The sequence below is a fragment of the Protopterus annectens genome, chromosome 12.part0 (genome assembly GCF_019279795.1).
Source record: "Protopterus annectens isolate FY-2018-M chromosome 12.part0, PAN1.0, whole genome shotgun sequence".
In the NCBI taxonomy this organism is placed as follows: domain Eukaryota; kingdom Metazoa; phylum Chordata; order Ceratodontiformes; family Protopteridae; genus Protopterus; species Protopterus annectens.
Window position 1 is genome coordinate 1,227,124,111 of NC_056746.1, and position 27,465 is coordinate 1,227,151,575.

General features: G+C 37.3%; 1 protein-coding gene across 1 annotated transcript in view; it reads right to left on the reverse strand.

Annotated features, from left to right (window-relative positions):
* Positions 1-27,465, reverse strand: part of PTPRT (protein tyrosine phosphatase receptor type T) — a 3,212,182-nt gene that overhangs the window by 376,368 nt on the left and 2,808,349 nt on the right. The window contains exon 23 of the mRNA XM_044089009.1: positions 14,473-14,621. Coding sequence (XP_043944944.1) covers positions 14,473-14,621 — 149 coding nt within the window. The remainder of the gene's footprint in view (positions 1-14,472; positions 14,622-27,465) is intronic.

The window sequence follows — 27,465 nt, forward strand, 5'->3', positions numbered from 1 at the left end:
TAGATTGCCCCTGACCATAAGGGACATAGGTACTACCCCAGGTGTGTATTTCTCATTCCCCATGCATTGATTCAAATTGCATTTGAAGAGGGCCATGAAAAGTTTCTGCTTAATGTGAATAGGAAGCCTGCTCCAAACAAGGGATAATCTCTGAGACACATATCGGTCTCTCCAGCATGTTTTGTTTGAGTCACTCAAGTTTAGATCCCTACATTAGCTGACTATGCTGTTTGACTTGCAGATGTGTATCAGCTCCATCAGGGCTGCATTTGTGAGTGCCTTGCAGGTCAGGTATAGGTCACCCCTTAATAGTTGGTAGGAGACAGAGTGATTGAATAGGGCTTTTAGTCTATCCACATAGGTCATGTTGTTTACATCCTGTATTTTCTTTGTGAGAAAACTCTGAGGTAATTCCGGCTGCTGTAAGTGCCTAGTCAAGTACATGCCAAATGATATACTGTACTCAATTATTGGTCTAATGAGGGCCGAGTACAAACGGACTATAATTCCCATGGATCTGGATGCTATACCTTTACATATTAGTTGTGCCACATAAAAAGACTTCCTCAAAACTGCAGACAGATTGCAGTAAAAGTTCAGGCAACTATCTATCTACATACCTAGATTTCTCACCTCTGAGTCCACTCTAAGGTGCATGTTATTGATGTTGTAATTTTCAGTGGTATCTGACTTCCCAAAGGACGTGATAATGCATTTTTTGCATTTAATTTTAGGTTGTGGTTCTGTCACCAATCATTTGTCTGATCTAGACCCTCCTGAAGGATACCTACAGAGGATATAAAAAGTTTACACCCCTCTGTTAAAATGCCAGGTTTTTGTGATATAAAAAAATGAGACCACAATAAATCATTTCAAAACGTTTCCTGCCTTTAATGTGACCTATAACCTGTACAATTCAATTGAAAAACAAATAAATCTGTTAGGGGAAAAATTATAAAAAATAAAAAACATACAATAAGCTTGTTGCATATGTGTGCCCACCCTTAAACTAATATTTTGTTGAAGCACCTTTTGATTTAATTACAACATTCGGTCTTCTTGGGCAGTAGTCTATCAACATGGCACATCTTGACATGACAATATTTGCCCACTCTTCCTTGCAAAAGTGCTCCAAATCTGTCAGATTCCGAGGGCATCTCTTGTGCACAGCCTTCTTCAGGTAACCCCACAGATTTTCTGTTGGATTTAGGTCTGTGCTCTGGCTGGGCCATTCCAAAACTTTAAATTTCTTCTAGTGAAGCCATTCTTTTGTTGATTTGGATGTATGCTTAGGGCCATTGTCGTGTTAAAAGGTGAAACTCCTCTTCATCTTCAGCTTTCCAGCAGACACCTGAAAGTCTTGGGAAAAAAGTGACTGATATTTGGAACTGTTCATAATTCCCTCCACCTTGACTATATCCCCAGTTCCAGTGAAGAAAAGCAACCCCAAAGTATGATACTGCCACCACCATGCTTCACAGTCGGGATGGTGTTCTTCTGGTGATGCGAAGTGTTGTTTTTGCGCCAAACGTACCTTTTGGAATTGTGGCCAAAAAGTTCAAGCTTGGTCTCATCAGACCATAACACATTTTCCCACATGCTTTTGGGAGACATGATACATTGTTTTGCAAATTTTAGCTGGGCCTGGATGTTTTTCTGTGCAAGAAAAGGCTTCCATCTTGCAACCCTACCCCATAGCCCAGACATATGGAGAATACGGGAAATTGTCATATGTAGTACACAACCAGTACTTGCTAGAAATTCCTGCAGCTCCTTCAGTGTTGCTGTAGGTCTCTTGGCAGCCTCCCTGACCAGATTTCATATTGTCTTTTCATCAGTTTTGAAGGGATGTCAAGTTCTTTGCAATGTCACTGTTGTCCAATATTTTCTCAACTTTTTGATGATTGTCTTCACTGTGTTCCATGGTACATCCAATGTTGTGGACACTTTTTTGTACCCTTCTCCTGACTGATACCTTTCAACAATGTGATCCCTTTGATGCTTTGTAAGCTCTCTGCGAACCATGGTTTTTGCTGTAGCAGGCAACTGAGTAAATGTCAGGAAAATCCTACTAGGACAGCTGAACTTTATTTGCGGTTAATCAGAGTCTCTTTAATTGATGGCAAGTGTGTGCTCAAGACTGAATGTTGTAATTAAATCAAAATGTGCTTCAACAAAGTATTAGGTTAAGGATATGCACACTCAACAAAGTATTAGTTTAAGGGTGTGGACACTTATGCAACCAACTTATTGTATATTTTAAATTTTTTATATTTTTTTCCCTAACAGATTTGTTTGTTTTTCAATTGAATTGTATAGGTTATACGTCACATTAAAGGTGGGAATAGTTTTGAAATGATTTATTGTGGTCTCATTTTTTTTATATCACAAAAACTTGACATTTTAACAGGGGTGTGTAAACTTTTTATATCCACTGTACCGCATTGGTGGATTCAGTGATTGTCCCCAGCTTACAGTCATTGGCAGACTTTGTCATCCAGAGGCCTACCACATTTGCCTTGACTTCAGAGAAGTATATTCCAAACAGAAGTGGTACCAGTACTGAACCCTGTGGCACACCACTAGTATCTGCCCTCTTGCTGCATCTGGATTCAGGAGGAGATGGGCTTCCCTTCATGACTTTGCTATACTGGGTGAGGCAGTCATTTTTATGTGTCCTGACTTTTGAAGATAGGACTAATGTTCTTTAAATAATTACTGAATTTGGCCAAATTGATTCAGTCCCTTACCCATGCAGGTTACTGCTCATTTATTTGGCGTATCAAGGCACAACGGTCTTTACACTTTTGTATGCGGGATGCCATTTTTTGTTGAAAGGGAATCGTATGGTGGAGCAGTTTTTACTGTTTCAGGATTTCGGACTGGGTGTGATGTTATGGAAATAACTTACAACCAAGGCTGTTGCCTTTCTGATCATTGGGTTTAGGAACACGCATCGGAAACATAGGAAAACATGGTACTTGGAATCATTGGGCTCTTTTTGGTTTGACTTTTTCATTGGCAGACATTATGCCTTTAGGAAGAACATATTTAACAATCTATACATTTTGTTGGGTGAATTTTACAGTTCGTTGGGACTAATGTTTTTCAAATAAATATCGAATTCGACCAAAACTGTCATTGGTATACATTCAGGCAGTTCACTGCTCATTTATCTTTGGCATATCAACGGATTCTACATTAGTGAATGTGGGACACCAATTTTTGCCAAAAAGGAAATCGAACAGTGGAACATTATTTACTGTTTCATCATTTTGGATTGGGTGTTGTCTCATGAAATTGGTCAACAGGGTAATATATATATATTACTTTTGCTTTTTAATCATTGGGCTCAGGAACATGCATTTGAAACATCATAAAAACACGAATAGGTCTATTGGAACTACTACATCTGGAACTATATGACTTTTTTTGGTCTGACTCTTTCAACAGGGGACTTTATGATTCCATGATGGACATATTTAGTAACCATCACACTTGATTGTGTTGAGTGAATGATACAGGTTTACCTTTATAACTTATTTTTGGACACATTGTATGTTAAATGAATGTTTTACAACCATAACAATTGTATCACCTAAGGTTCACTGATTCAAACTGCTATTGTTTAAATATGTTTCTATGGAACATTTGAATAGCTACACCTGTCTTAATTAGTGATTATGATTTTGGTTACAAGTAAGCTTTGACATTTTATGATGTTATGATCATGTTTGTATGGTGCTTAGTATAGGGTTCATTGCTCTGAAGGTTTAGACAACACTATTGTGTTCTTTACAAGACACAGGTAAATAAGTACTGCCTATTCATCTCCCTTGGTGCTGTACATCAATTGGGCCTTTATAACTCAATTTTTCGGAAACATTGTATGCTAAATGAATGTTTTACAACTATAACAACTGCATCAACTAAGATTTACTTATTTAAATTGCTATTATCTAATATCTTTCTATGGGACAATTTACCTGTCTTATTCAGCAATTGTGTTTTTGGTTACAAGTAAGCCTTGAAATTTTATGATGTTATGATTATGTTTGTATGGTGCTCACTATAGGTGTCCATTGCTATGAAGGTTTAGATAATAGTATTGTGTTCTTTAAAAGACACAGGTAGATTAGTATTGCCTATTCATCTTCAGTGGTGCCATATATTAATTGGGCCTATTGCATATGTGTTTAGTATGTATATTTTTATTTTTTATTACTAGTGCATACATCAGTGTGGGGCTCTCTAATATTTTTGACCTGCTGCGTCATCAAGGATATTGCTTAATATTTTTTGGCCATTGACAAAAGGGAAGGTTTTCTGATGCCTGGAATCAATCGAGGCACAACTTTATATTAATGTAAATGCCTTTTGGTATTTTTTAAACAGAATTGGATGAAGCACTTATATTCCCAGGGGTCTTTGTTTTAATGAACTCAACACTGTGTAAATAACAGGGGTTGATATTGTGCATTTATTACTGAGACTGACTTGGGTTAAGTATTTTAGAACTTAATGGATATCTTTATAATGGACTCAGAACTGTGAAATTTGGAATTATACATGGCAGGGTCTGATATTGTCCTTATAAAATGTTATAGTGGCTGACACTGTCCTATTTCCATCCATTATGGTTTATTATGGCCTTGTTGGTGAACTGATATTTTTGATTATTTGAATACATTTGAACACTAGGATTTCTGATGTCAAACTTCCTTCTCTGTGGTTTTTCTACATACATTGGTCATTATATATGTATTTTTATATATTTACTAATGGAACTAACCAGTTTATTATGGGGATTAGCCTCCGACCGAGAGGATTTGGCTATCTTTGGGCTCGGCATGGCCAATATGGTGGGGAGTGATGATCTATCCACTAATGAAGATAGCTGTGAAGCCATTTTTGACAAACTTATTAAGCACATGCGGGTATTACATAATAATGTATGGCATTATAAGCTCTTCTGGGCATACATTACTAAAGGGATCACACCAAGAGGCCTACGCATATGCACGCAGCCTCTAGTTAGTAATCCTGATGAGATTCTTTTAAAAGAATGGGGTGAAGCCCAACAGCAAGCTTCTTTAAAGTTTGTAGAAATATTAGCTGAACATCACAATAGAGTAATTATTAGTGAAATAGAGTCCATTTCCCAATTGTGTGATACTGTTAGAAGATATGAGGGGCAACCTGTTTACACTTCCAGTTTGAAAAATCTTAGCCAGGAACTTATGACTTTGGAGACCCAATTACAAGATAGGAAGAAAAAGAAGTTTCTCAGAGACCTAGCAGATTACGATAGGGGGGACCCCTTTAATATAGGTAGAGACAAACATGTCCATTTTGCACAATTTAAGAGGAACCCTTCAAAAAGGAAATGCACTAGATCCATTTTGAAAAAGGCATCTACATCTAGGAATCCTCTTCAGGACAGGAATTCGAGGCTTCAGGTGTCACAGGATCCCCAGCAGGGAAAAGAAGGAATTCTAATGTCCCTTCGGATTTAAACCTAGGAGGAGGGGGGGCAGGAAACATAGAAGATGTGAACAACATGGATGCTCTGTTACAAATGTTTGTAAGGAAATAACAAATGTCAATGTTAACAATATTTCATCTTATGCCCTTTCTACTTTGGACATCTACATTTTAAATAAAGGTTTATCATTTATACCTGGATTCTTTGTGCCTGAAGAGAATTTTGCTAATGACATAGTAACATTTTGTAGGAATTTAAATCTAAAATTATTTTTTCAGGAAAAGGAATCCTCAGAGTCTACTGATGAATTCAGATACCATAGATCTTCATGCATGTCCCCTATGAACCACAATGTGTTCATGTTTCAAAATTCTATCATCAAAGATCTGCATTTTCATCCAAGGGATCACAGACCTAAGGCTAACAATATCTCAGAGATTGATATGGATAACATCGTCAAGTTAGCCAGGAATCATGAGTTGGTGATTTTTGGGGGGCTGATAAAGGAGGAGCTGTGGTGGTGCAGAACTGGACACAGTATGACATGGAAGCCAACATTCCGATGTCCGATATTATACACATTTAAGCATCGACCCCACCCCCTTCTTTAAAAAACAGATAGATGAGTTTTTGTCCTTAGTATTAGAGGAGGGCATTATCAAATAACACTACCAAGTTACATTTGACATTAATGGATCCCAGTCAACAATACATTTATTTCTTGGCCAAAATACACAAAAATCCCCACAGTCCCCCTGGGAGACCCATTGTTTCAGGGAGGGGTTCTCTCACTGAACCTCTGTCCCTGTTTCTCACCAAATATCTGAAATCATTTCTCAAATGTGTAAGAGCTCGAATTAGAGATACTACTGAATTCCTTCAGGTCATTTCTGAAATGCAACTTGAACCGGACTGGTTATTGTATACACTAGATGTCATAGCCTTGTATACCAATATCCCGCATTGGGCAAGGCTTGAGGCCTTGGAATACTGGTTATACATTTGAGCCTAACTTGTTGGTCAGCAGATTTACTATGTCTTCTGGCTGAGTATAGGTGATGCCATCTACAGCTGTTGGGTGTTACCGTTAAGATTGCAGACATAACTTGACACATTCCTCATGGTCATCCTTAGCTTTAGAGGCATTTGTTCCTCAAAGTATGCTTTTAGAGACTTGGCTAGTACCCTTATTTGCTTATTTAGACTAATGAGGGACTTATTTCCCTGTTGTGCATATTCTCTCTTACTTTTCGCCAAGATTTTCTTTCTTTTATAGTATCACAAAAATCTAAAAATAAAACAAAAATAAAATTCTTTTATAATAACACAAAAATCCCCACAGTCCCCCTGGGAGACCCATTGTTTCAGGGAGGGGTTCTCTCACTGAACCTCTGTCCCTGTTTCTCACCAAATATCTGAAATCATTTCTCAAATGTGTAAGAGCTCGAATTAGAGATACTACTGAATTCCTTCAGGTCATTTCTGAAATGCAACTTGAACCGGACTGGTTATTGTATACACTAGATGTCATAGCCTTGTATACCAATATCCCGCATTGGGCAAGGCTTGAGGCCTTGGAATACTGGTTATACATTTGAGCCTAACTTGTTGGTCAGCAGATTTACTATGTCTTCTGGCTGAGTATAGGTGATGCCATCTACAGCTGTTGGGTGTTACCGTTAAGATTGCAGACATAACTTGACACATTCCTCATGGTCATCCTTAGCTTTAGAGGCATTTGTTCCTCAAAGTATGCTTTTAGAGACTTGGCTAGTACCCTTATTTGCTTATTTAGACTAATGAGGGACTTATTTCCCTGTTGTGCATATTCTCTCTTACTTTTCGCCAAGATTTTCTTTCTTTTATAGTATAATCTATAAATACTAGGGGTCCACCAGGGAGGCTTGTTTGTGCTTTGATGAGTTTATTTGGTCTGGTACTGCTGATTTTATGCAATTGTTTATGGCTTTCATGTATGCCTCTGCAGAGGTTTCTGTGTTTTCTGGATTTGGGGGAGCTTGGAAACTAGCTATGCCATCCCTTAATAGAGAGTAATTTACCTTAGAGAAGTTCTTAAAAGTTATTGAGGTTAGGTAGGGGACTAGATTTAACTTTATTTCAAGGAAACTGCTTCGTGATCTGATCTTACTAGTGAGGACATAACACTTGGGAGGTGGGTGCAGCACTCTCCCATATTTGTAAGTACCAGATTTAGGATATTTGTTCCCTTAGTGGGAGTGCAGATCAGCTTCTCCATGGCATTTTTAATTAACAAAGTAAGGACATTTTTGGGTCTGCATGTTATTGGTCATGTATGCCTCCCAATTAATGAAGAGGTAGTTAAAATCATCCATGAGTATGGTATTGGGCTGACTGGTGAGTGATTCTAGTAACATCAGGTATGATGTATGGGTTTCATGGTTCACAGTGAGGGTCCTTTAACTAGCATGAATATGGTAACAGATTTTTCCTTATGGTTAATTGGACATGGAGTAGCTTGAGTATTTCACATTGTTTGACCAGCCTTTTTATCCTTTATGTGGATAAATACACCTCCACCTTTAACTCTTTCATGTTCAGTAGGTGGTTGGAATGCATGAAAGGCATTACAGCCATGCATTGTTGGAATACTTTCCATGGCTTTGAACCATGATTCAGTAACTACACAAACATCAGCATTGTCCAGGGTGAGGAGAACTTCCAGGGAGTCCAGTTTCCTGCTGAGGCTCCTAGTGTTGAGCGGTAACAGCGTTTGCTTGTCCTGAGTAACGTTTATTATGTTGGAAGGTTTATCTGTTTGGCAATGCCTAAAAAAAGGCACTATAGGGGTGGATAATATTTTATCCAATATCAGAAAACCTAGAGGTGACAGGTGATGACCATCCTTGACAAAACATCATGGTCTGTCAACCATGTTCTCCCAGGCTGAGAAGTATTGGACCCCTTTGGAATGACACAAGTAGCCAAGCCAATTGATAAAGTCAATCATTTTCTGCTGGTATTGTAGCATCAGCCTTGGAGATGGTAGAATGCTGCTCAGTGCTACGCTCATACCTGCCTCAGACACACATTCTGTGAGCTCAATCTTGCCTCTCTTCTTATAGTCCAGATAGGTACATCTCAGGTCATTCACGCCCACACTGACTATGACTGAGCCATACTGATACTTAGGGGTAAGTGACTTAAGTGTTTGTATGATCTGACGAATACTGGACCCTGACAGGCAACTAAGTGTAACCTTCCTCTTATCCAGACTGGTAAGAGGGACAGCAGTGCATCTCACAATAGAGTCTTTTAATGCAGTTGCGACTATCAATATGTTTGTTAACCACAGAATGCCAGGGTAGCACTGTCGTTAGGTTTGTCTATGACTGAACACTGGAATTCTGGAGACAAAGACCAAAACTGATACACACAGCATGGGATACATCACAGTGAAATAAGGTTAGACCTACTTAATGTGGATTTATCCCTGTTCTTGAAGGGTATGGTGTAGTTTTATTTTATAAGCTGGTGATGGACTGATGTCATTTAGCTAGTTTAGGAAGGAAGAGAGGAGCAGTTTAGTCTGCCTTTTAGTTAGCTGTCTGGGTTAAAGAAGGGATCTTCTTCCCTTTTGGATAAGAAGGGAGGTCCCTCTCTTCCCTCCCTTTTTTCCTGCTGCTTTTCATGAGATTGGTAGTAATTAATGTAGATGTGCTGAGGTGATCATTCTGTTAATGCTGCCCATACATGTTGGGTATTCAATTATCTGCTTAGTGTTTTATTGTTTGTTTCAGTGTTATAACGCACTAAATTATTTTCAGTGGTTAGCATTGGCGCCTCACAGCAAGAGGTTCTCCAGTTCGATCCTTGGCTGGGGTGCCTTCTGTGTGGAGTTTGCATGTCCTCCCTGTGGTCGCGTGGGTTTCCTCCAGGTGCTCCGGCTTCCTCCCACATCCCACATCCCAAAGACATGCTGCAGGTGGATTGGACACTCTAAATTGGCCCTAAGTGTGAGTGCATGTGTGTGTGTGCCTTCTGTGGAAGGTTGGGCGCCGGGCTGGCAGCTCGACACTGTAAAACTCCACTGCTTATCATGAGTGGACAGGTGATCCACTGTGGCAACCCCTAACCGGGAAAAAGCTGATAGAAGAAGAAGAAGAAGAATGCACTAAATTATTTTGATGTTATTTCTGCTTTTTACTATAAAGTCTGTTTTCATTGGCCATGACAGGGACCTTTTTCTTTCATAATGCAAAGCTTGAAGACAAAAGTATGACTAAATATAGTGCTTTTGCCTAGCAAATCAGACTGAAACCAGAAATATTCAGCTTATCCAAAATATTTACTATAAATGATTTGCTGTGGAGATGCGTGGGAGAAAGTTTTAGCCAACTACATTTCCAGAAAGACATATGAGAAGATTTTATCAGGAATTCCATAAATGTTATAATTTATTCGTTTGATAACTCATTAAGTGACCTAGTAGGCATGGAGCATTTTCAGTCATGATATGGACTCTTTAGAATCAGCAATCAACCAGCATGTTTTTGGTTTATGGAAGGAAAGCAGAGTATCTGGAGAAAACCCTAGTGGACATGGGAATAAATCAGATGTTGATCTGGGTCTGTATCTTCATGGAGAGAAGGACAAACAACTCATAAACAATGGGGTTTGGTTCTGGGTCAAAGGATGTCATTATTCCTATTTACTCAACCTCATAAGGCCATTCATTAAATGTAAACCCTCCTTGGTATGCGTCTGTAAAGTTACATGCAATAATTGCAATGTCCACTGAAATATCTTACAAATAAGGTTATAAGGCTTAAACAATTTGCCTTACATGGACAGCCCTGTCACTACACTCATTCAGTTACAGACTGCTAAGAGGTGTCTTGTGTCATAACAGCATCCTCCAATCCAATAATGATAGACCTACTGCAGATGAGCAAGTCAAATGGTATCAGAAATATTCCATCCATTGATCTAAGCCTTTTCTGCAACATTAAGTCAATAATTTGGACGGACAGGTATATCCTACGGAGAATACCACGGTTTTGGAAAAGACTCCCCATCAACATAAAAACAAAGCTCTTACCTGTTCATATTCAAGTGCATCTTGGATCTGTGGATAGTAAATAGGAAATGTACTGAAAGGCTGCCTCCAGCATTACTATTAATGGATACAGGCTACTTTTGTAAATGCTTTATCCCATGCTTGGGGCCCCTATAAATATCTATGTTAGGATCCAAGTTATTATCATTAGGAGTAGTATAAATATAGACCTTGACATTGATAAGGTTATTTCATCGACAAACTGGATAGTTAACCCAAGCATGGAATGTGAAAATTGATTAGACATAAAATGGCCCACAATGGCAGTTAGTTTAATATCAGCCTATGAACCTATAGATGCAGAGATTAGTGAAAGAAGTGTGGGTTCTTTTGTATTTATTTGCATGTTTTTCTTTATTTGTTGGCTATGGGAACCTGCAGGGAGAGCTAATTTACAGTCGAGAAGTGAGGAGTAAGCTTATTCTATAATATGATTAAAAGCTACAGAAGGTGTATACAATATTTAAATTGTGTATACTGTACTCTGATCCTTTATCATTCATGATACAAAATCAAAGCAAAACCTACAAGTGTTGTTATAATGATCAAGGTATGAGTTTTTAATATCACTATAAACAGTGATCAGTAAACATATTAAAAGCAGACTTATTCTACTCGCAAAATGCAAGCAAAATAGAAATATACAGGGCTTGCTGACTTACAGGAATATGATCTAAATCTCAGAGTAATAGTTATAAATATGATTCATCTTTCTACCCAAGGAACTCTGATGTGCTGTAGTAATAAAAAAAACCTTCAGACCCACTAAAATAATATTCAACAGACTCAAACATTTGATTATCTATGTGAAGATTCAATGGAATGTAAGCTTTGCTCAACTAAATTAATATTCAGTATTTGCTCTGGAAAGTAATGGCTGATAGTATGCTTGCACAATGCATGGAGTATTGCAGCAGAGGGGGGAGGGGAAAATAGGAGTTAGGAATTAATACCCACAGTAGGGATGGTAGAAGTGAATGGTCAGAAAGGTAACATAATAATGGGAAAAGGTGATTTCATTACATGAGATATGAGAATGAAAGAGATGAGAATCAGCAGAAGTGACAAAAGAAAGGATTTTTGAATGATGAGAACTTTATAAAATGAAGTATTCAAAGGAAAATGCCTTACTTAATGAGATGTTGACAATCGAGCTGCTGCATTTGCATGTCATGGTGTGATGTCATAGAGTGGTAGTCTGTGACACCTGTAAGTCACTGTTCCCACCCATTTCATCCAGGCTTTCATACAAGTCTGTTTTACAATCCATGATTCATTTATTTGTACATCACTATTTCTAAATATTTTTGGTTTCCTAACAGAGTTGTTTTTAGATTTCATTCTGTTTCTTACAAAATCATGCATTAGTTCATCAGTTAGTTTATTGTATGTAGGGATACGGTCCTTATAATAACCCAGAAACCAAATCCAGGTATTGGCTTACCACTAGATATACCAGTCACGGAGGGGAAGGAGTCAGTGGTCAATTTCATTTTTCTCTTCTCTGATAGAGGATTTGGCATTATTCCTACTGAAGGAACAATATTTGGGTGTCAGACAGAGTGCACACTCAATGCAAGATAATAGAACAAGAGAAAATGAGCTTTCTAAGAAAAGGATGACTCTATAGCTAGTGATGCAGGTGTGTGAAAATATGCAAGTGCAAAACAGACTAGCATGATAAGCATCATACTGTGCCTGCTGTCCAATAAGTTACATCGATAGAAAGAGAAGAAAAATCATAAACTGATAGACCCTAATCTCTGAATCTTGACTCTCAGGTGCCCTCTGGATAACAGAGTATGATGGAAGAAATAATTCAAAAGGTGATGGGTGCTCAGTGGCCAAAGGCAGGCTGGAGTCACAAAAGGTGATGGGAGATCAGTGGAGACAGAGAGAATGAGGACTGACAAGAGCATAAAAAAGTAAAACTATCACCTTTGTTAGCACTAAAGAGAATAAACAATTGCATAAATTAAAAATAAAGATATATGTATTTCTACTCAAGCACTATTTATTGGATTTTTGTAAAAGACAGCAATCTGAAGTAATCAGATTCAAGGGGACACTTCTTATACACTTTAAAGAAAGAATTTTAAAGGCCTGACTTTCATACTGTAAATATTAATGAAGATGCTGTTTCTGAGCAGTGGTATTCACTTCCACATAGTGTATATGTTACATAGGAGACATTTAACAGATCAATATGCTAGCATGCTACTGGCCAGATAGTTTGTTTTTTATGTCAGACCGCATACACTTTCCATTAAAATTATGCAGAAAGATACTGTATTGTATTTTACTGTATTAAATTTCATCCATGTGCTCCAATAGAAAATTGCAAGTCATCTGGCTTTTTCCACTTCCTTCTCAACAAACATATCTTATAACTCACATCTAGCCACATAATCACGCTATTACTAGCATGGGTTACACTTTAGAGCCACGTGGGCACAACATTCCTAGCAAGGGTTACTCTTTAGAGGCACATAAGCACTAAATTCGTAGTATGGGTTATTCCTTCTAGCCAAATAAGCACTATATTCCTAGCATGGATTACTCTTTGGAGCCACATGAACACTATATTTGTAGCATGGGTCACTCTTTGGACACAAAAGCACTATATTCCTAGCATTTGTTACTCTTTGGAGCCATATGACCACTATATTTCTGCTATGGATTATTCTTTGGAGCCACATGAACACTACATTTTTTGCACTGGTTACTCTTTGATGCAACAGGAACACTATATTCCTAGTATGGGTTACTCTTTGGAGCCACATGAGCATTGTAGTCCTAGCATGGGTTACTCTTTGGAGCCAACTGAGCACTATATAGCTAGCATGAGTTACTCTTTTGAGTCACATGAGAACAATAGCCCTAGCATGGGTTAAACTTTGGAGCCACATTAGCACTACATTCCTAGCATGGGTTATTCTTTGGAGCCACATAAACACTATACTCCTAGCATGGGTTATTCTTTGGAGCCACATGAACACTATATTTGTAGCATGGGTCACTCTTTGGAGACGAATTAGCACTATATCCCTAGCATTTGTTACTCTTGCACATGACCACTATATTCCTAGCATGGGTTACTCTTTAGAGCAATGTGAGCACTATATTCCTAGTGTGGGTTACTCTCTGTGCTCATTTTTTCAGTGCCAGAATACAGCATGAGGTTGAGTTACACTAGTATCCCCTTTTGAAAATCATCCCTCATCTTATATCAATACTATTTAATTATAGCTTACTTCTGAAATAGCATGAAATATCAATAACCATTAGGTTATCTAAGAGTATTTTGTATTATACGGTCACTCCCTCTCCCCAAAATGCTTAGATAAAAAACAACTAGAAATACTCATATTAGTGACAAATTTGAGAAACTGCTTTACATTATTTCTACTATCACTGGAAATAATAGGAAATTACCTTAAGGCTGTACATTTCAGAATTTAAATGTCAGTATTGGTGGAATGAAAGCACATGAAACACTCGCAACTTGGGAAAAAGACTAAGCTGTCGAATCAAACACTTTGGACATTTGTGGATTTCATATTCACAGTTCTTGGTATGTAATTCCACTGCATTGCCCTTCATTATGTGTGTGCAGATCAGCTTTTACAAAAAAGAGTGGTTCCTTTGGAATCCAGAACCTTTCTTTTAATTGGCTGTTCATCCATTTGGTACATGAAAGGTATACCACATCTCTGAAAATATATACTTATATAATGTTATCAGAGAATATGAGAAGTCACAGAAATGTCCTTTAAGCTAAATGTGCCTGCAAATACAGACAGCAATGATGAAGCATTCTTCAGTTATTAGTGACAGCTTATGCTTCATAAAATAAAAATAGTACAGTTCTCATTGCAGTCAGACTTACTGAACCCATTCACATCCTGAGAACTGGTGGAGAAGCCATCTTCTTTTTGAATGGAAGTGTGCTTAGCTGAGTTCTTGTCTGCTGAAGCTAGTGGTCCCATTTCCCTTTGTGTGCTGGTCTGTGTCTCCTTTTGCTTCTTTGCCAGTTTTCTGCAATAGATTAAATTAAACATTTTTTCTATTTTTTGTTTTTTCTTTTGTTTTATTTTTACAAAAATTCAAAAGGTTGTAAACTTAATCACTCTATATGTTACAGAAATGAATATGTAAACAGTGCATTTTAAATTGCTCGATTACATTTGTAATTGTTTTAAATTAGTCAGTAAACATTCAAGATAGTTGTTATAAATTATGTCCAATGTATAATTATTAAGTGATGGCTGGGCTAAGACAATTACTAGAATGTACCCATGTTGTCTTTATTTTTATGCTGCTGGTAAAATAAACAAACAAACATAATATACTGTATGGTTCATGCTGCTAGTAAAATAGGATTTTGGTAGTTCTTCAAATTTGGAATATTCAAAATTATTTTTGCTGCAGAATATTTTTTCGATGAGTTATACCCAGTCATGCAACAACATTATTTTCTTGTGCAGGGCCAAGAACAAGGTACTCTGTCACTGACAATTTGCATGCTTCAGAAGGCAAAATATTATGTTTCATAGTTTTTCAAATCCTACTGTCAGAGGTCACATAAGCTTTCCTATCTTATATGCACTAGAAAGCACAGCTGTGAAGTCTGTAACACTGAACATGCCACCATCAGAGTGCAGACAGCATCAAGTGGCCATGAAGTCACATGAGCCGAGTGTGAGAACTGTGCTGTGCTGTAACAGAATTCCAAAGACAACAATGTAGAAAATACAACAAGATCAGATTAAGGAAACCTAGCTAGAGTACCTCTAGGCAAGAGTTAGAAATAACGAACACCAAAATCAAGTAAAAAATATATGAAGAGGATCACCAAAGGAACACTGCAGCACTAAATCCAGAAAATTTATTGAAAAAAGTTAAGCGCTTTCGTCAAAATCCCAAGACTTCATCAGAACAAGAACAAACAAAAAATGCCATATTTAAATATCCTAACCCTTACAGCCATTGGTTGACAAAGGAAACATCATTTCCTGTAAAATAATTAAGCAGTTTAAAAAGACAGTAACACACAATCACAGTAACTGCCCAATACAACACACCAATTGCCACCTACCAACCACATAGACATTAATGTATTGTGTATTGAAGTATGATTTAAAACACAGATCTTGATAAAAATCACATAAAAAAGCTGATTTTAGTTTTAATACAGAACTAATGGATAACTTGTCATTGAGCCCAGGTGGTTGACATGCATTTAATTTAATCTGCCACTTGAGCTCTAAATATTCAAGGAAGTCATCATCGGCCCCCCTCGTGGACCCAGGTCTACTTGTTCAAGTACAAAAAATTTAAAATAATGTGTCGGCTGTACCTTTACATGCTTAAATAAAGCATTGGTTCCATTGTTTTTTAGTATATCATAGTTGTGTTGATATATTTTCTTTGTTTGAGGGCTCCGATTGTCTTCCCCACATAGTACCCCTCACATACCATACAGATTGCAATATATACCACACCCTTGGTGTAACAGTAACACTTCTTAATAGTAGTAATTGTACCATAGTTCCTGACTCTAATGGACTCAGTGTCCAATATTATAGGGGCATTGTCCACACCTCCCACATTTAAAAGTTCCACCTAGGCCTGCCTTTAACTTTTTCCTCTCCACCAGGCCTTTCAAGGAGGTGCCCTTTTTGTAAACCACAAAAGGTTTTTTCCCCCAACCTTTTGCTGATCTTCTCATCCAAACAAAAATGGTCCAAAAATCATACATGATGCTTCTAATGTTAAAAAAAAAATCCCTAGTGAAGGGCAGGACACATGTCCTAGTAAAACTGTCAGTTTTGACTAAACCAGAAGTTCTTTTCAAACCTTCAGGCTTCTCCATGAGTGTAGAATAAATACCCCCAGCTCTTTTTGATTTGACTTCTTCAGCTATGTCACGGACAAAGTTAAAGGGGTAACCTCTTTTCTGCAACATTCTCATTAGGACATCACATTCTTTAACAAAATCTTCCTGGTCAGACACCATTCTAGCCAATCTCATGTACTGACCCTTGACAAGGGATTTTTTCTGATGTAGAGGGTGGCAACTCTCAAGATGCAACAAAGAGTTAGAATAGATAGGTTTTCTATAAAGGTACGACGTGAACCTACCCTTAAAGTGATCTTTCTTAATAGTAACATCCAGATAATTCAAGGTGTCAAGATCCTTGGTCATGGTAAATTTCAAAAAGTTGTTGGTGGTGTTGATGTAAACGAAGAACCTATTCAGATCATCTTTGCTCCCATGCCAAAATAAGACCATATCATCCAGGTACAGTCCATATAGTACCCACATGTCCTTGAATTCAGAGTTCACTATGTAGAGGTCTTCTCACTGTGCAATACAATGTTAGCAAATGACGGTGCACAACATGCACCCATTGCCACCCCCTGCACCTGCTTGAATAAATGCCCCTCAAAAGTGATAAAATTGTTGTCCAGAACCATTTCCATACAGGACCTGACAGTAAGGATAGTGTCATGGTTCAATGTACTGTTTAAGCATAAATAGTCATAGAACCATTCTAGTCCAACATCATGGGGTATTACTGAGAAGAGGTTACAGATGTCAATGGTGACCAAGATCAAGTCCTCGTGGTACATACTGTTCTTGACTTTAGACAGAAAGTCCCAGGAATTCTTGATCACCAGGTCTCTGTTATCAAGGGTGTGCTTAACAGTGTTGCCAATATATTTAGCCAAATTGAAGGTTTAGAAGCTTTTGCATCGACAACCGGTCATAAAGGGGGGGGGGTCAGAGATACTCTTATGTATTTTAAGGATTACAAAACTGGTAGGAATCCTAGGATACTTAGTTTCCAAAAATCTAGAAGTTTCTACAGTAATTTGCTCATTGAGTAAAAGTTGTTCAATGTCTAAATCTATACGCCTGTAGGATATATTCAACTCGTTTTTGGAAACCTCTGTGTATGTGTCACTGTACAATACGTCAGTCATTTTACTATTGTAATCACACACATCCATGATAACAATTCCTCCCCCTTATCCGGTTTCATAATCCTGATTTCATCATTCTCCAAAATATCATGGAGCAATGCAATTTCTTGCCTAGCAAAATTATCGGCCCCATTATTGCCAAGAAGGTTTTTGTTACTGTTTTTGGCAACCACTTTTCTGAATTCATTTTCACAAAGGGTCTCATACATTTGTACTATAGGGGGAATGAAAGTACTTGCTCTATGTAATCGGCCTAGATTCCCCTGCAACATGCATTGTCCAGCCCCCTCTTGTGAAAAAGAGGTCCAAATTCAACTTCCTAGTGATTAATTTAAACTCCAAAATAGTATTGACAATGTTACTACCAGTTGTTGGTACAAAGTTGAGCCCTTTTGAGAACAGTTCTGCCCAATCAGTACTCACAGTTGTCCTACTATAATTGTAAATGCTGAAATCATGCTCAAGATTCTTCACAATGGTACATTCATACATCCCATCCCTTTCATTGGTATCATTCATCACCTCCAATACTGTTGTTGTTGTTGTCTCCCCCTCCTCCATTGATTCTGATGATTCACTTGTCCATACCCTCCATTCCATTGCCCCCCCCCCCTCTGATTCATCAATCGCTGGGATCTCCTCAGAGGCAGTGGTTCTAAAGGTGCATTGTCATCCACTGAATCTACTGAAAGAGCTGGGGGTATTTATTCTACACTCTTGGAGAAGCCTGAAGGTTTGAATAGAACCTCTGGTTTGGTCAAAACTGACAGTTTTACTCGGGTATGTGTTCTGCCCTTCACTAGGGATTTTTTTAACATTAGAAGCATCATTAATGATTTTTGGAACATTTTTTGTTTGGATGAGAAGATCAACAAGGTTGGGGGGAAAAAACTCTTGTGGTTTACAAAAAGGGCACCTCCTTGAAAGGCCTGGTGGAGAGGAAAAAGTTAAAGGCAGGCTTAGGTGGAACTTTTAAATGTGGGAGGTGTGGACAATGCCCCTATATATTGGACACTGATTCCATTAGAGTCAGGAACTATGATAAAATTACTACTATTAAGAAGTGTTACTGTTACACCAACAGAGTGGTATATATTGCAATCTGTATGGTATGTGAGGGGTAATATGTGGGGAAGACAATCAGAGCCCTCAGACAAAGAATATATCAACACAACTATGATATACTAAAAAACAATGAAACTAATGCTTTATTTAAGCATATAAAGGTACACCAGACACATTATTTTAAATTTTTTGTACTTAGACAAGTAGACCTGGGTCCACGAGGGGGGCCCAATGATGACATCCTTGAATATTTAGAGCTCAAGTGGCAGATTAAATTAAATGCATGTCAACCACCTGGGCTCAATGACAAGTTATCCATTAGTTCTGTATTAAAACTAAAATCAGCTTTTTATGAGATTTTATTCAAGATCTGTGTTTTTAATCATACTTCAATACATAATACATTAATGTCTGTGGTTGGTAGGTGGCAATTGGTGTGTTGTAGTGGGCAGTTACTGTGATTATGTGTTACTGTCTTTTTAAACTGCTTAATTATTTTACAGGAAATGATGTTTGCTTTGCCAACCAATGGCTGTAAGGGTTAGAGTATTTAAATATGGCATTTTTTGTTTGTTCTTGTTCTGATGAAGTCTTGTGATTTTGATGAAAGTGCTTAACTTTTTTTCAATAAATTTTCTGGATTTAGTGCTGCAGTGTTCCTTTGGTGATCTTCTAGGCAAGAGTGCTAAGCCTGGCACCAGAATTTCATCATTTGTGCAGTCGCTACACCTATGGATCATTCATGCATTTACTGAAAGTTAAACCACCTACATCATTATCTTCTGAGCTGATATGACAGTAATAAAAAGCAGTTTTTGCAATACAGGAAACGTCCAACACCTCCTACTTGGGGAACCCAAACCTCCTGGACTACTTTACTTTATTATTCTCATTTCAAAGTCAGTGCATAACAATGAAGGAGAGATTAATGACAGCCAAAGTAAATCAAGTCTCATTCTTTCTCAGAGAGTTAGCATCCTCAGATGCACAAAAGTTCCTGTCTTTTGAGTAATTATTATCATGATCTTCTGTGAGGTGAGCAAAAAAACATACAACTAAATGCCAGCACTAGCTGAGTAACTGGGAGTCATATGTCATAGGCTAATTTGAGCAAGTGACAGTAATTCATATTAGAGTACTTAAAAACAGGATAAAATTAACTCTTTGGAGTATGGAAAATATTAGAGTTACAGCTGATTAAGGACAACCAAACCAAGGCCATTCTTTATGCAGGTAGGCCCAAGGAAGATACTATCCCTGCATCCAGTTGTAATGCAGTACAATAAAGCTAGAGACAGACAAATATTGGCTGTAGGTGCAGACCCTGCAGCAAAACAACAGAGCCCATCCACAGAACATCTCAAAAAGTACATGAAATTAAAAGGTCTAGAGTTGGAAGTGAGACACTCAGAGGCTGAGAAAGCTGAGAGCAGAGAGAAAGAGAGAGAGAGTGAAAACAGGGAGAGACTGAAGTTGTTTAAAGAGAGAAGGTGTGAAACAAAAGAGAAAAGTAGCATAATCAACTGAAGGAGATGTTGGACATTCATCAGGTTTATAGAGCTGTCTGCATTTCTCTTTCAGGCTTTGGAAATAATAGGCCATATTCTAGCTGTGGATAGATGAACTTCTTTGCCAGCAGTTGGAATAACCTCAAGTGATAGGAAGTGAGATATTTATTTCTGGGCCAGAAAAGAGGGATATTTGCTTTAGATTAAGTATTGGTGATGTGAAGTTTAAAGTTCAGAGGTTGGTCCAGCCAGAGACCAATGTATTTGAAGTATGGTGTTGTTTCTAAGTGAACTTTGAGGATATGGTTGTTAGACAGAAACATCACTATCCCAAGAAGTCTATTTCTGTTATAGACTTGGGAGGGTCACTTTTCAGGTGTTATAGGCAAGTGCTCATTGGGACTGAAAAGAGAGGTAGGGAAACAAACAGGTGGAAATTATTGGTGATATCATATCAGACATTCTACTAAGTAATGGCTTTGATAACTATCAGTGAGGGGCAGGGCCATGCAAATAAATGACTAAAAGCCACTTTCAGAAAACTGCAAACATGTTTTAGGGTGCAACCTCCCAACCATCGTCCATGTCTAGGCACATCCCCCATGGAATACACACAGATGTCAACACACTAACACTAAGGTAAAAGGCAGTCTCCACTGGCTCAGAAGGTGGCTTTAAGTGAGTTTTCTTCATAGAAATTAAACTCATTGAATGAACAGTAAAATTATAGGATCCTCGGTGTATGCAATCAAACCTGGAGGCAGTCATGTCGGAAAGGTAGGAGATGTGAGACTCAGCTGGGGTTTAGAGAATGATAGCATGACCACTTCCAAAAAAGAGTTAAGTAGCAGTGGAAAGCATGCACTGGAGCTGCAGCTGTCGGAAGATACTGGACTTCCACTAGATGACGTTACTTCAGGGGAAGAACTAGTTCACACCAGTGATGCGAAGTCTGAAACCCATTTTTTGAAAAGTATTGTACTCATCAAAAAAGGAGAATTGGGGAGGATTACAAATACAAAGATAAGGCAGGCACAGCTTGAAACAGCCACAAAGCTTCTAGTTCTCAAGGAGGGGATGGAGAGGCGGGGGTTAATGGAATACATAAAAGGTAATCACAATGCGTTGAGTGGTGTTAAAAGGTTGTAAGACAGATGATAAAGTCAGGGTATATCCAACTTGTGGAGCACCATGTAGATATTAGGACCCTGAAAACAGTCAGAAGGGCAGGGTTAATTATGGCAAGGAAGTGTGAAGATAAAATACTATAGTATTCTATCCATCCTCAAAAATTTACAAGGTCTTACAAAATAAAAAAAAAAAAATGGGTTGAATGTAACCCAAGCTATACCTATTTTCTCAAGCTTCATTTCTTAACAGTTTCTCAAAAAAGGTGCCCAAGGAGTGTGGTGTGTGAGCAGTACAATAATACTGTTGAGAAACACTGCAGGTTTTCTCAAAATGAAAATATATCTGGTATTCTGGAGCTGTATCAGATTTAAAAATAAAATAAGTGAGTAAAGTTTGTAAAATGGTATACAACTACAATTACAAACTTACAATTTGTTAAAATTTAGTGATAAAACCCCAGAAATATGTAACATGTTGCAAAATCTGCCTACTAAACTAAAGCCACAGGAAGTTATTGTGAGGTACTTATAAATAGAGAAACTGACTATTAATTCAAAAATGTGGAAAATGCTTATTTAACTTGATGTTTAATATAAAGGGTGAAGCTGTCTTGAGCAAACGGTGCCATGAATGAGTATCCAGAGAGTAACTTACATAAAAATATGGTCAATGTCTATATTTATCAGATTCACTGCATCTTATGGAGCGATGCCAGAAACTGATTTACATGTTGGGAGACACCCTGGGAGGATAAGCTCAAGCAATAGTGCCAGTAAGGACACTGAATGTTCTTTTTTGGTCTTAAAAGCCAGAAAGAGGAAGACAGATATAACTCTTAGGCACAGGAAGATGGTTTTTAGTTTAAACATTTGAAATATGTTTATGTATATAATCTGTATTTTCAAATGTTTTAGTTTACATATCTTGCACAAAATAATTCATGTTTATGCATTTGCTCTGCGGTGTAGTGCTTTACTTCATTATTCCAAGTAAATAATTTCATTGTTAGACTATAAAAGCTTGCAGATGATGGTTATTTATTGATTTATGGATTTATTTATATCATATGCACTTACAATTTTATAACACCCATCAACTGAAGATTGACTAAGAGCTAATTGAACATTTAAAGATTCATTTATTCTTCTTCTTTTGTCAGTTTTAACTAAGTGGTGGCATGTACCTAAAGGTTTGAAAAAGAAAAGTATCGGTGCTGGAGAGTCGCTATTTATCCACTTAGGATTCTTAGTAATATTGTGGGAGTGTGTGTGCGTGATTGTAGGGGACATCTAAGTATTACAAGTAAGGCTGCATTGAAAGGCACTGGGTTCATTCTGCATTAAGTGAAATATTAGGAATTCAGTGATTATAACTCTGATCTGTAGCTATGCAGTGGTGAACTCATTTGGGTACAGCAGCACTTGGTAGTAACCCAAGGCAGCACTGGACATTTATCCTTTACTCTTAAGGCCAATTGTGTTCTGTGTACCACTGTTACTACTGCTAAGAACTGAATCCCGTGTTGTTGGCTTAATTGTACATTTTTATTGATTGATGGCAGTGGTGTGAGATAAGGTAAAGGACCCACAGTTCAATTGTTTGCAAAATTCTGATAATAATTAGCTGACTGTATATGATTAGGATGCACCTTTCAGAGTTTCTGAAATAGTATCAGCATTATCACTCCATTGCTGGCCCACAATATGTTTGTTGCTGATTCTGAAGGTATGGTTGTAATCCTCTGAGATATGTTCCTTTACTTATCAGATGACTGTTGCCTAGGTGGGTGGTAAATTCCCTGATACTGATCAGATTCAAGTGTTCCATTGAGTCTGAAGTTTTTGACCTGGTTTGCACTACTTATGTACTCTAATTTTGTATATGATGTCAATACATTTGAGCACTTTACACTCTATGCACTATTAAGTTGTTCCTTACACTTATGTGTTATTTTCAATGCTGCTTATTGCTTTGCTATGACCACTTCATTGTGTCTTGTGAATCTCTCTGCTTTATGTTATGCAACTGTCTACACTTATAATTCATTCCTTAAATATAAATAATTTCCTTTAATATATTGGATATATAATAAACTATATTACAAATACATATGTGAATACAAATATTAGGTGCAATAAACTTTATTTGTAACCATAATTGATGTATAAAATGTTTAAATATTTAAACATTAAAGTATTTGATGATATACCAAACATTAAACATCTCTCTTAATTTCTCTGGACTAAGCTTTAAAACTGATGTTAAGGAAAGGCAGTCATTCAAACCTGTTAGGATAGTGACATTGAAACTGAGATTCCAAAACAATTATTTGCATTTAGTCATGATTTCCAGTGAATCACCCTTTGGGCTGACATCATTTTTCCCCATAATTACAAACTGAAAGTTTTTTACTACTACTACAGGGGATTATTTGAGTTATCCTTAAATATATTATAGTCGTATTTCTAAATTCACTTCCTCAACAACCATTCTGTCTTTCCTACATGAAAAGGCAGGCAATAAGAGCATTTGGCTATGTATACAATTCCTTTAGTGGCTCAGTTTCCTGAGTGCAAAAATAACTTAGAATTAAAAGCATTGCTCAAATCGAGAATGGCATATTCTAAAATAAACTGGCATTGAGTCTATGTGACGCATTTGTGTGTCCCCTTCTTTCCTGGGTTTTGCATTAACCTGTTGTTTTTTTCCAAAACATTTTTAAAATTGCTAGCCCTTTTGTACACAAGGTGGGGTTTCTCACTCACTATGTATTGTATGTTGTCACTTGTCTTGAAAATATTCCAATTCTTTTTCATTATAGTCTTAACCATTTGAAAGCCAGAATTGTACTGTAGAACTAGCACGTTACAAATGTGTCTGCCTCTGTGTGTACTTTCTTTTTTCTTCTAATAATTTCATAAGTAAAGCAATTGTTAGCCAGTTATATCCCTAACAGAGGTTTATAGCTAATACTCCACTCGTTTGTCACTAATTGACATCTGTTTGACCATAATCCATGGGTAACCCCTGCTAAAAAAAACTAAAAAGAAAAGAAAAAAATGTTCCAGCTTATTTCTCTCTTCCTTGAAATGCTAATGTCTGAAACCATTCTAGCTAGCCTTACAAACTGCCTTTTGATTAAACTTTTATTTTTGTACTGATAAAGATGAAAACTGATATATATATTGGAAAAGGTTAGTATTCTATATATAGCAGAAGCAAAGTCAATATCTGTATTTGTGATGGCTGTATCCCAACAATTATTTTGCTATTTCTCATATTGGTAAGTAAACCTTAGAAACTTAGTGGTTCTTTCCATATAGTCCAAACATAATACAATATCATCCTCTCACAAGATACAAATGCCATCCAAAAAGCTCAAATATAATTTATAATAATTGAAAAATCTCAAAGAAAATAGATATTTCCTTCAATAGGTTACCATTACTAGGTTTGCAAAAATTTGGGCCACAAGCTGCATACATTATGACTTCCCTAACCTATTTGTATACTTCCCTTTCAAAATATATGAAATTATTGGACAAAACCATATCAATAAGTATCCATAAATTTCATAACTAAAATTATTTCCATTGTTAAGAGAAAGTAACAAATAATGAGGACTTCATTGAACAATTCCAAACAATACAAACAAGATCAACCACATCAATGGTTAGAAACTTTAAGTTCTTATCACAAAGGTGAGGTTTGAGTCTCCCTAAAAATGCCAGTTGTCCTTCAACATGTGTGAACATTTTGAAAATAAGGGTTTTAATGTTCTCCTGTCAAAAACTGTGAATGAAATGTTCTGGACACATTTGCTGCCACAATAAGTCTAAAAGATGCCTTATATATGTTTTTGTGAACCTTTGGGATGCCAAAGATAGTGGCTATAATACAGGAAGTAATGGATAAAAATTATATAAGGGTGTAGAAATAAAGGGTGGGCATAAACAATCTTCCAGGTAAAGATCAAGTTCTCTGTAAGCTACACTGACCTCGTTCCTGGATGTCTGTGGGTAAACATCACTATTTTATAATATTGCTAATATTTTACTTACAAAATGGTATCATCCACCTAACTATTGAAGGTTTGTCCTTTACTAATAAATCTAGTAATATTCTTTCATCTTTAATGAGGTTAAATTATCTGCCTTTGTGGCCTATTGAATGGAAATTGTGCAAACCCATTTCACAGGTTTTCTCAAGTACTTGTACAATGGAGGATCTTTGCTTGGAAATTTGCATATGTATATTTATACCCCAAGCAGACTCCAAAGAATTTTTCCTCAGGTAGACTGCAAATGTTGGAGGTGAGATGGAGAAGAAAGCGATAATTAGAAAAATTGGGAGTGCAATAAATTGGCAGTCTTTAAAAAATTCCCTATGGACTACTCTAACACAAATTCTTTGTGAGCAAATTTCACTCTTCTTTTAAACCCAATATTGAACATTTGTTTGGAGATATTTTAAGCTTAAAATGATAAGTTTTCTGGGTATCTCTATAGCAAGGAAGTAGAAATGAGGTTTGGTAACAAACCAGTTTCTTCAGCGACATTTTCATGTGGGGGTTTAGTTTGAAATAGTAATGTTTTTTTAGGAGGGTAAGGGAAGAAGCTAGTTGGGGGGAGAGAGGAAAGGGTTAAATAGGAAAGTAGGATGACTGGAACAAAGTGAGGTAAGGTAGGGAGAGGCTTAATAAGTTTTTTGAGGGTGTAACTGAGCAAGGAATCATATTTTGGCATGAGCTTGTTATAGGGCAAGATTATGGGGGTTAGGTAGGCCTTGGTTTAATGGCGGTATGACTGAAGGTGTGAGTATTTTTTTTTATAACTATAATTGTCCTAAAGGATCTTAGGATAATGAGGTTCTTAGTCACTATAGTTATTTGCCAGGAGGTAGGGATGAAGGGTATATATTACATAAATTGGGCACTACATTTAATTTGAAAGTTAGTAAGTTGTCTTTGGCAGGTGAAACAATGAGGTGAATGGGTCCAGTGGATTGGATTAAATGAATTTGAATTCCTAGCATTTAATATATTTTGTTTTGCATTTTGGCTTTCTTTTTCCTTATCCAGTTGTTTTGGTTAATGTGCTTATTATTGGGGTGAGTATGAAGTAACGACAGTGTTGAAGCAGGTTTTGCAGTTGACACTGAGGTTTATGCCTGTGAGCTGTAGTTTCAGTGATTCAAAGTTTAGGTAATCATTGCATTGTGCTACTGATGTCCTCTTGTGAAGCTTTTGAGAAGGCTTCAGTTTATGTTCTAATGAGGGGCATTAATGGCGGTCCCTCTTTCTTGGGGATATTTTAGTTAGACCTGTTGGTTCTCAGCTGAGTGGTACATCTTTGTTTAATGAGTTTTCATGGTCCAGGAGGCTCTCCTTGCAGGTGCAGTATGGCCTTGACTGTTAGGGGAAGCGACATCAACAATGTGTACGTGGCATGCATCATTACTTTTAAATTCACAGAAAAAGTGTATTTGAGACTTAATTTGGCAGCTCACTTCATACATCATTATGTTTGCTGGGAGTGGGCTAATATATAATATAAAACAAAAACTGGATCATTGTCCCATGATGCCCACTGAGTTTCCCCCTGTCCAGGAATAATGAAGTTTTTCTCATAAGAAGTGAGGCTGTAACAGTTGTGGAGGGGTTGGCTCACTTTGGAAGTGACTAATAGGATTGACACCCCCCCCCCTTTTATATATGGATGCTTGGTAACCATGCTTCTCAACTGTCTAGGTTTTCACAGACTGTCCAGATCGTGCCTCAAAGTTTTTGGCTGGTTCCTCATAGAGTTTGTTGTTTTCTGGTGGATCACTGGGATGATGTGAGGAGTTAAGTCACTAAGTGGTGACATACGCTTGAGTTTCAGACCTTATATCCTTTAGAAGTAATTTAATGCAAACCCAGTTTGAGTAGTGTATATTGGGGGGGGGTTGGCAGATGGTGCAAAGAATTAAGGCTCTAAGCCTGTAATAAGTTGCTTGCTGTAGGCAAAGGTCCAAGGTTTATTTATTTCCCCCCCCCATCATCCCAGAAGTTTTCTGGCATGCATCTGAGTTTCCGATTTCAGATCCTTCAGAAAAGGCATGCTAACTTACTAAGTTTATAAGAGCAATATTTAAAATGTGTACAGACTTTTTGGGTCCTTGCATGCTTCTCAGCTCTACAGGTTTTC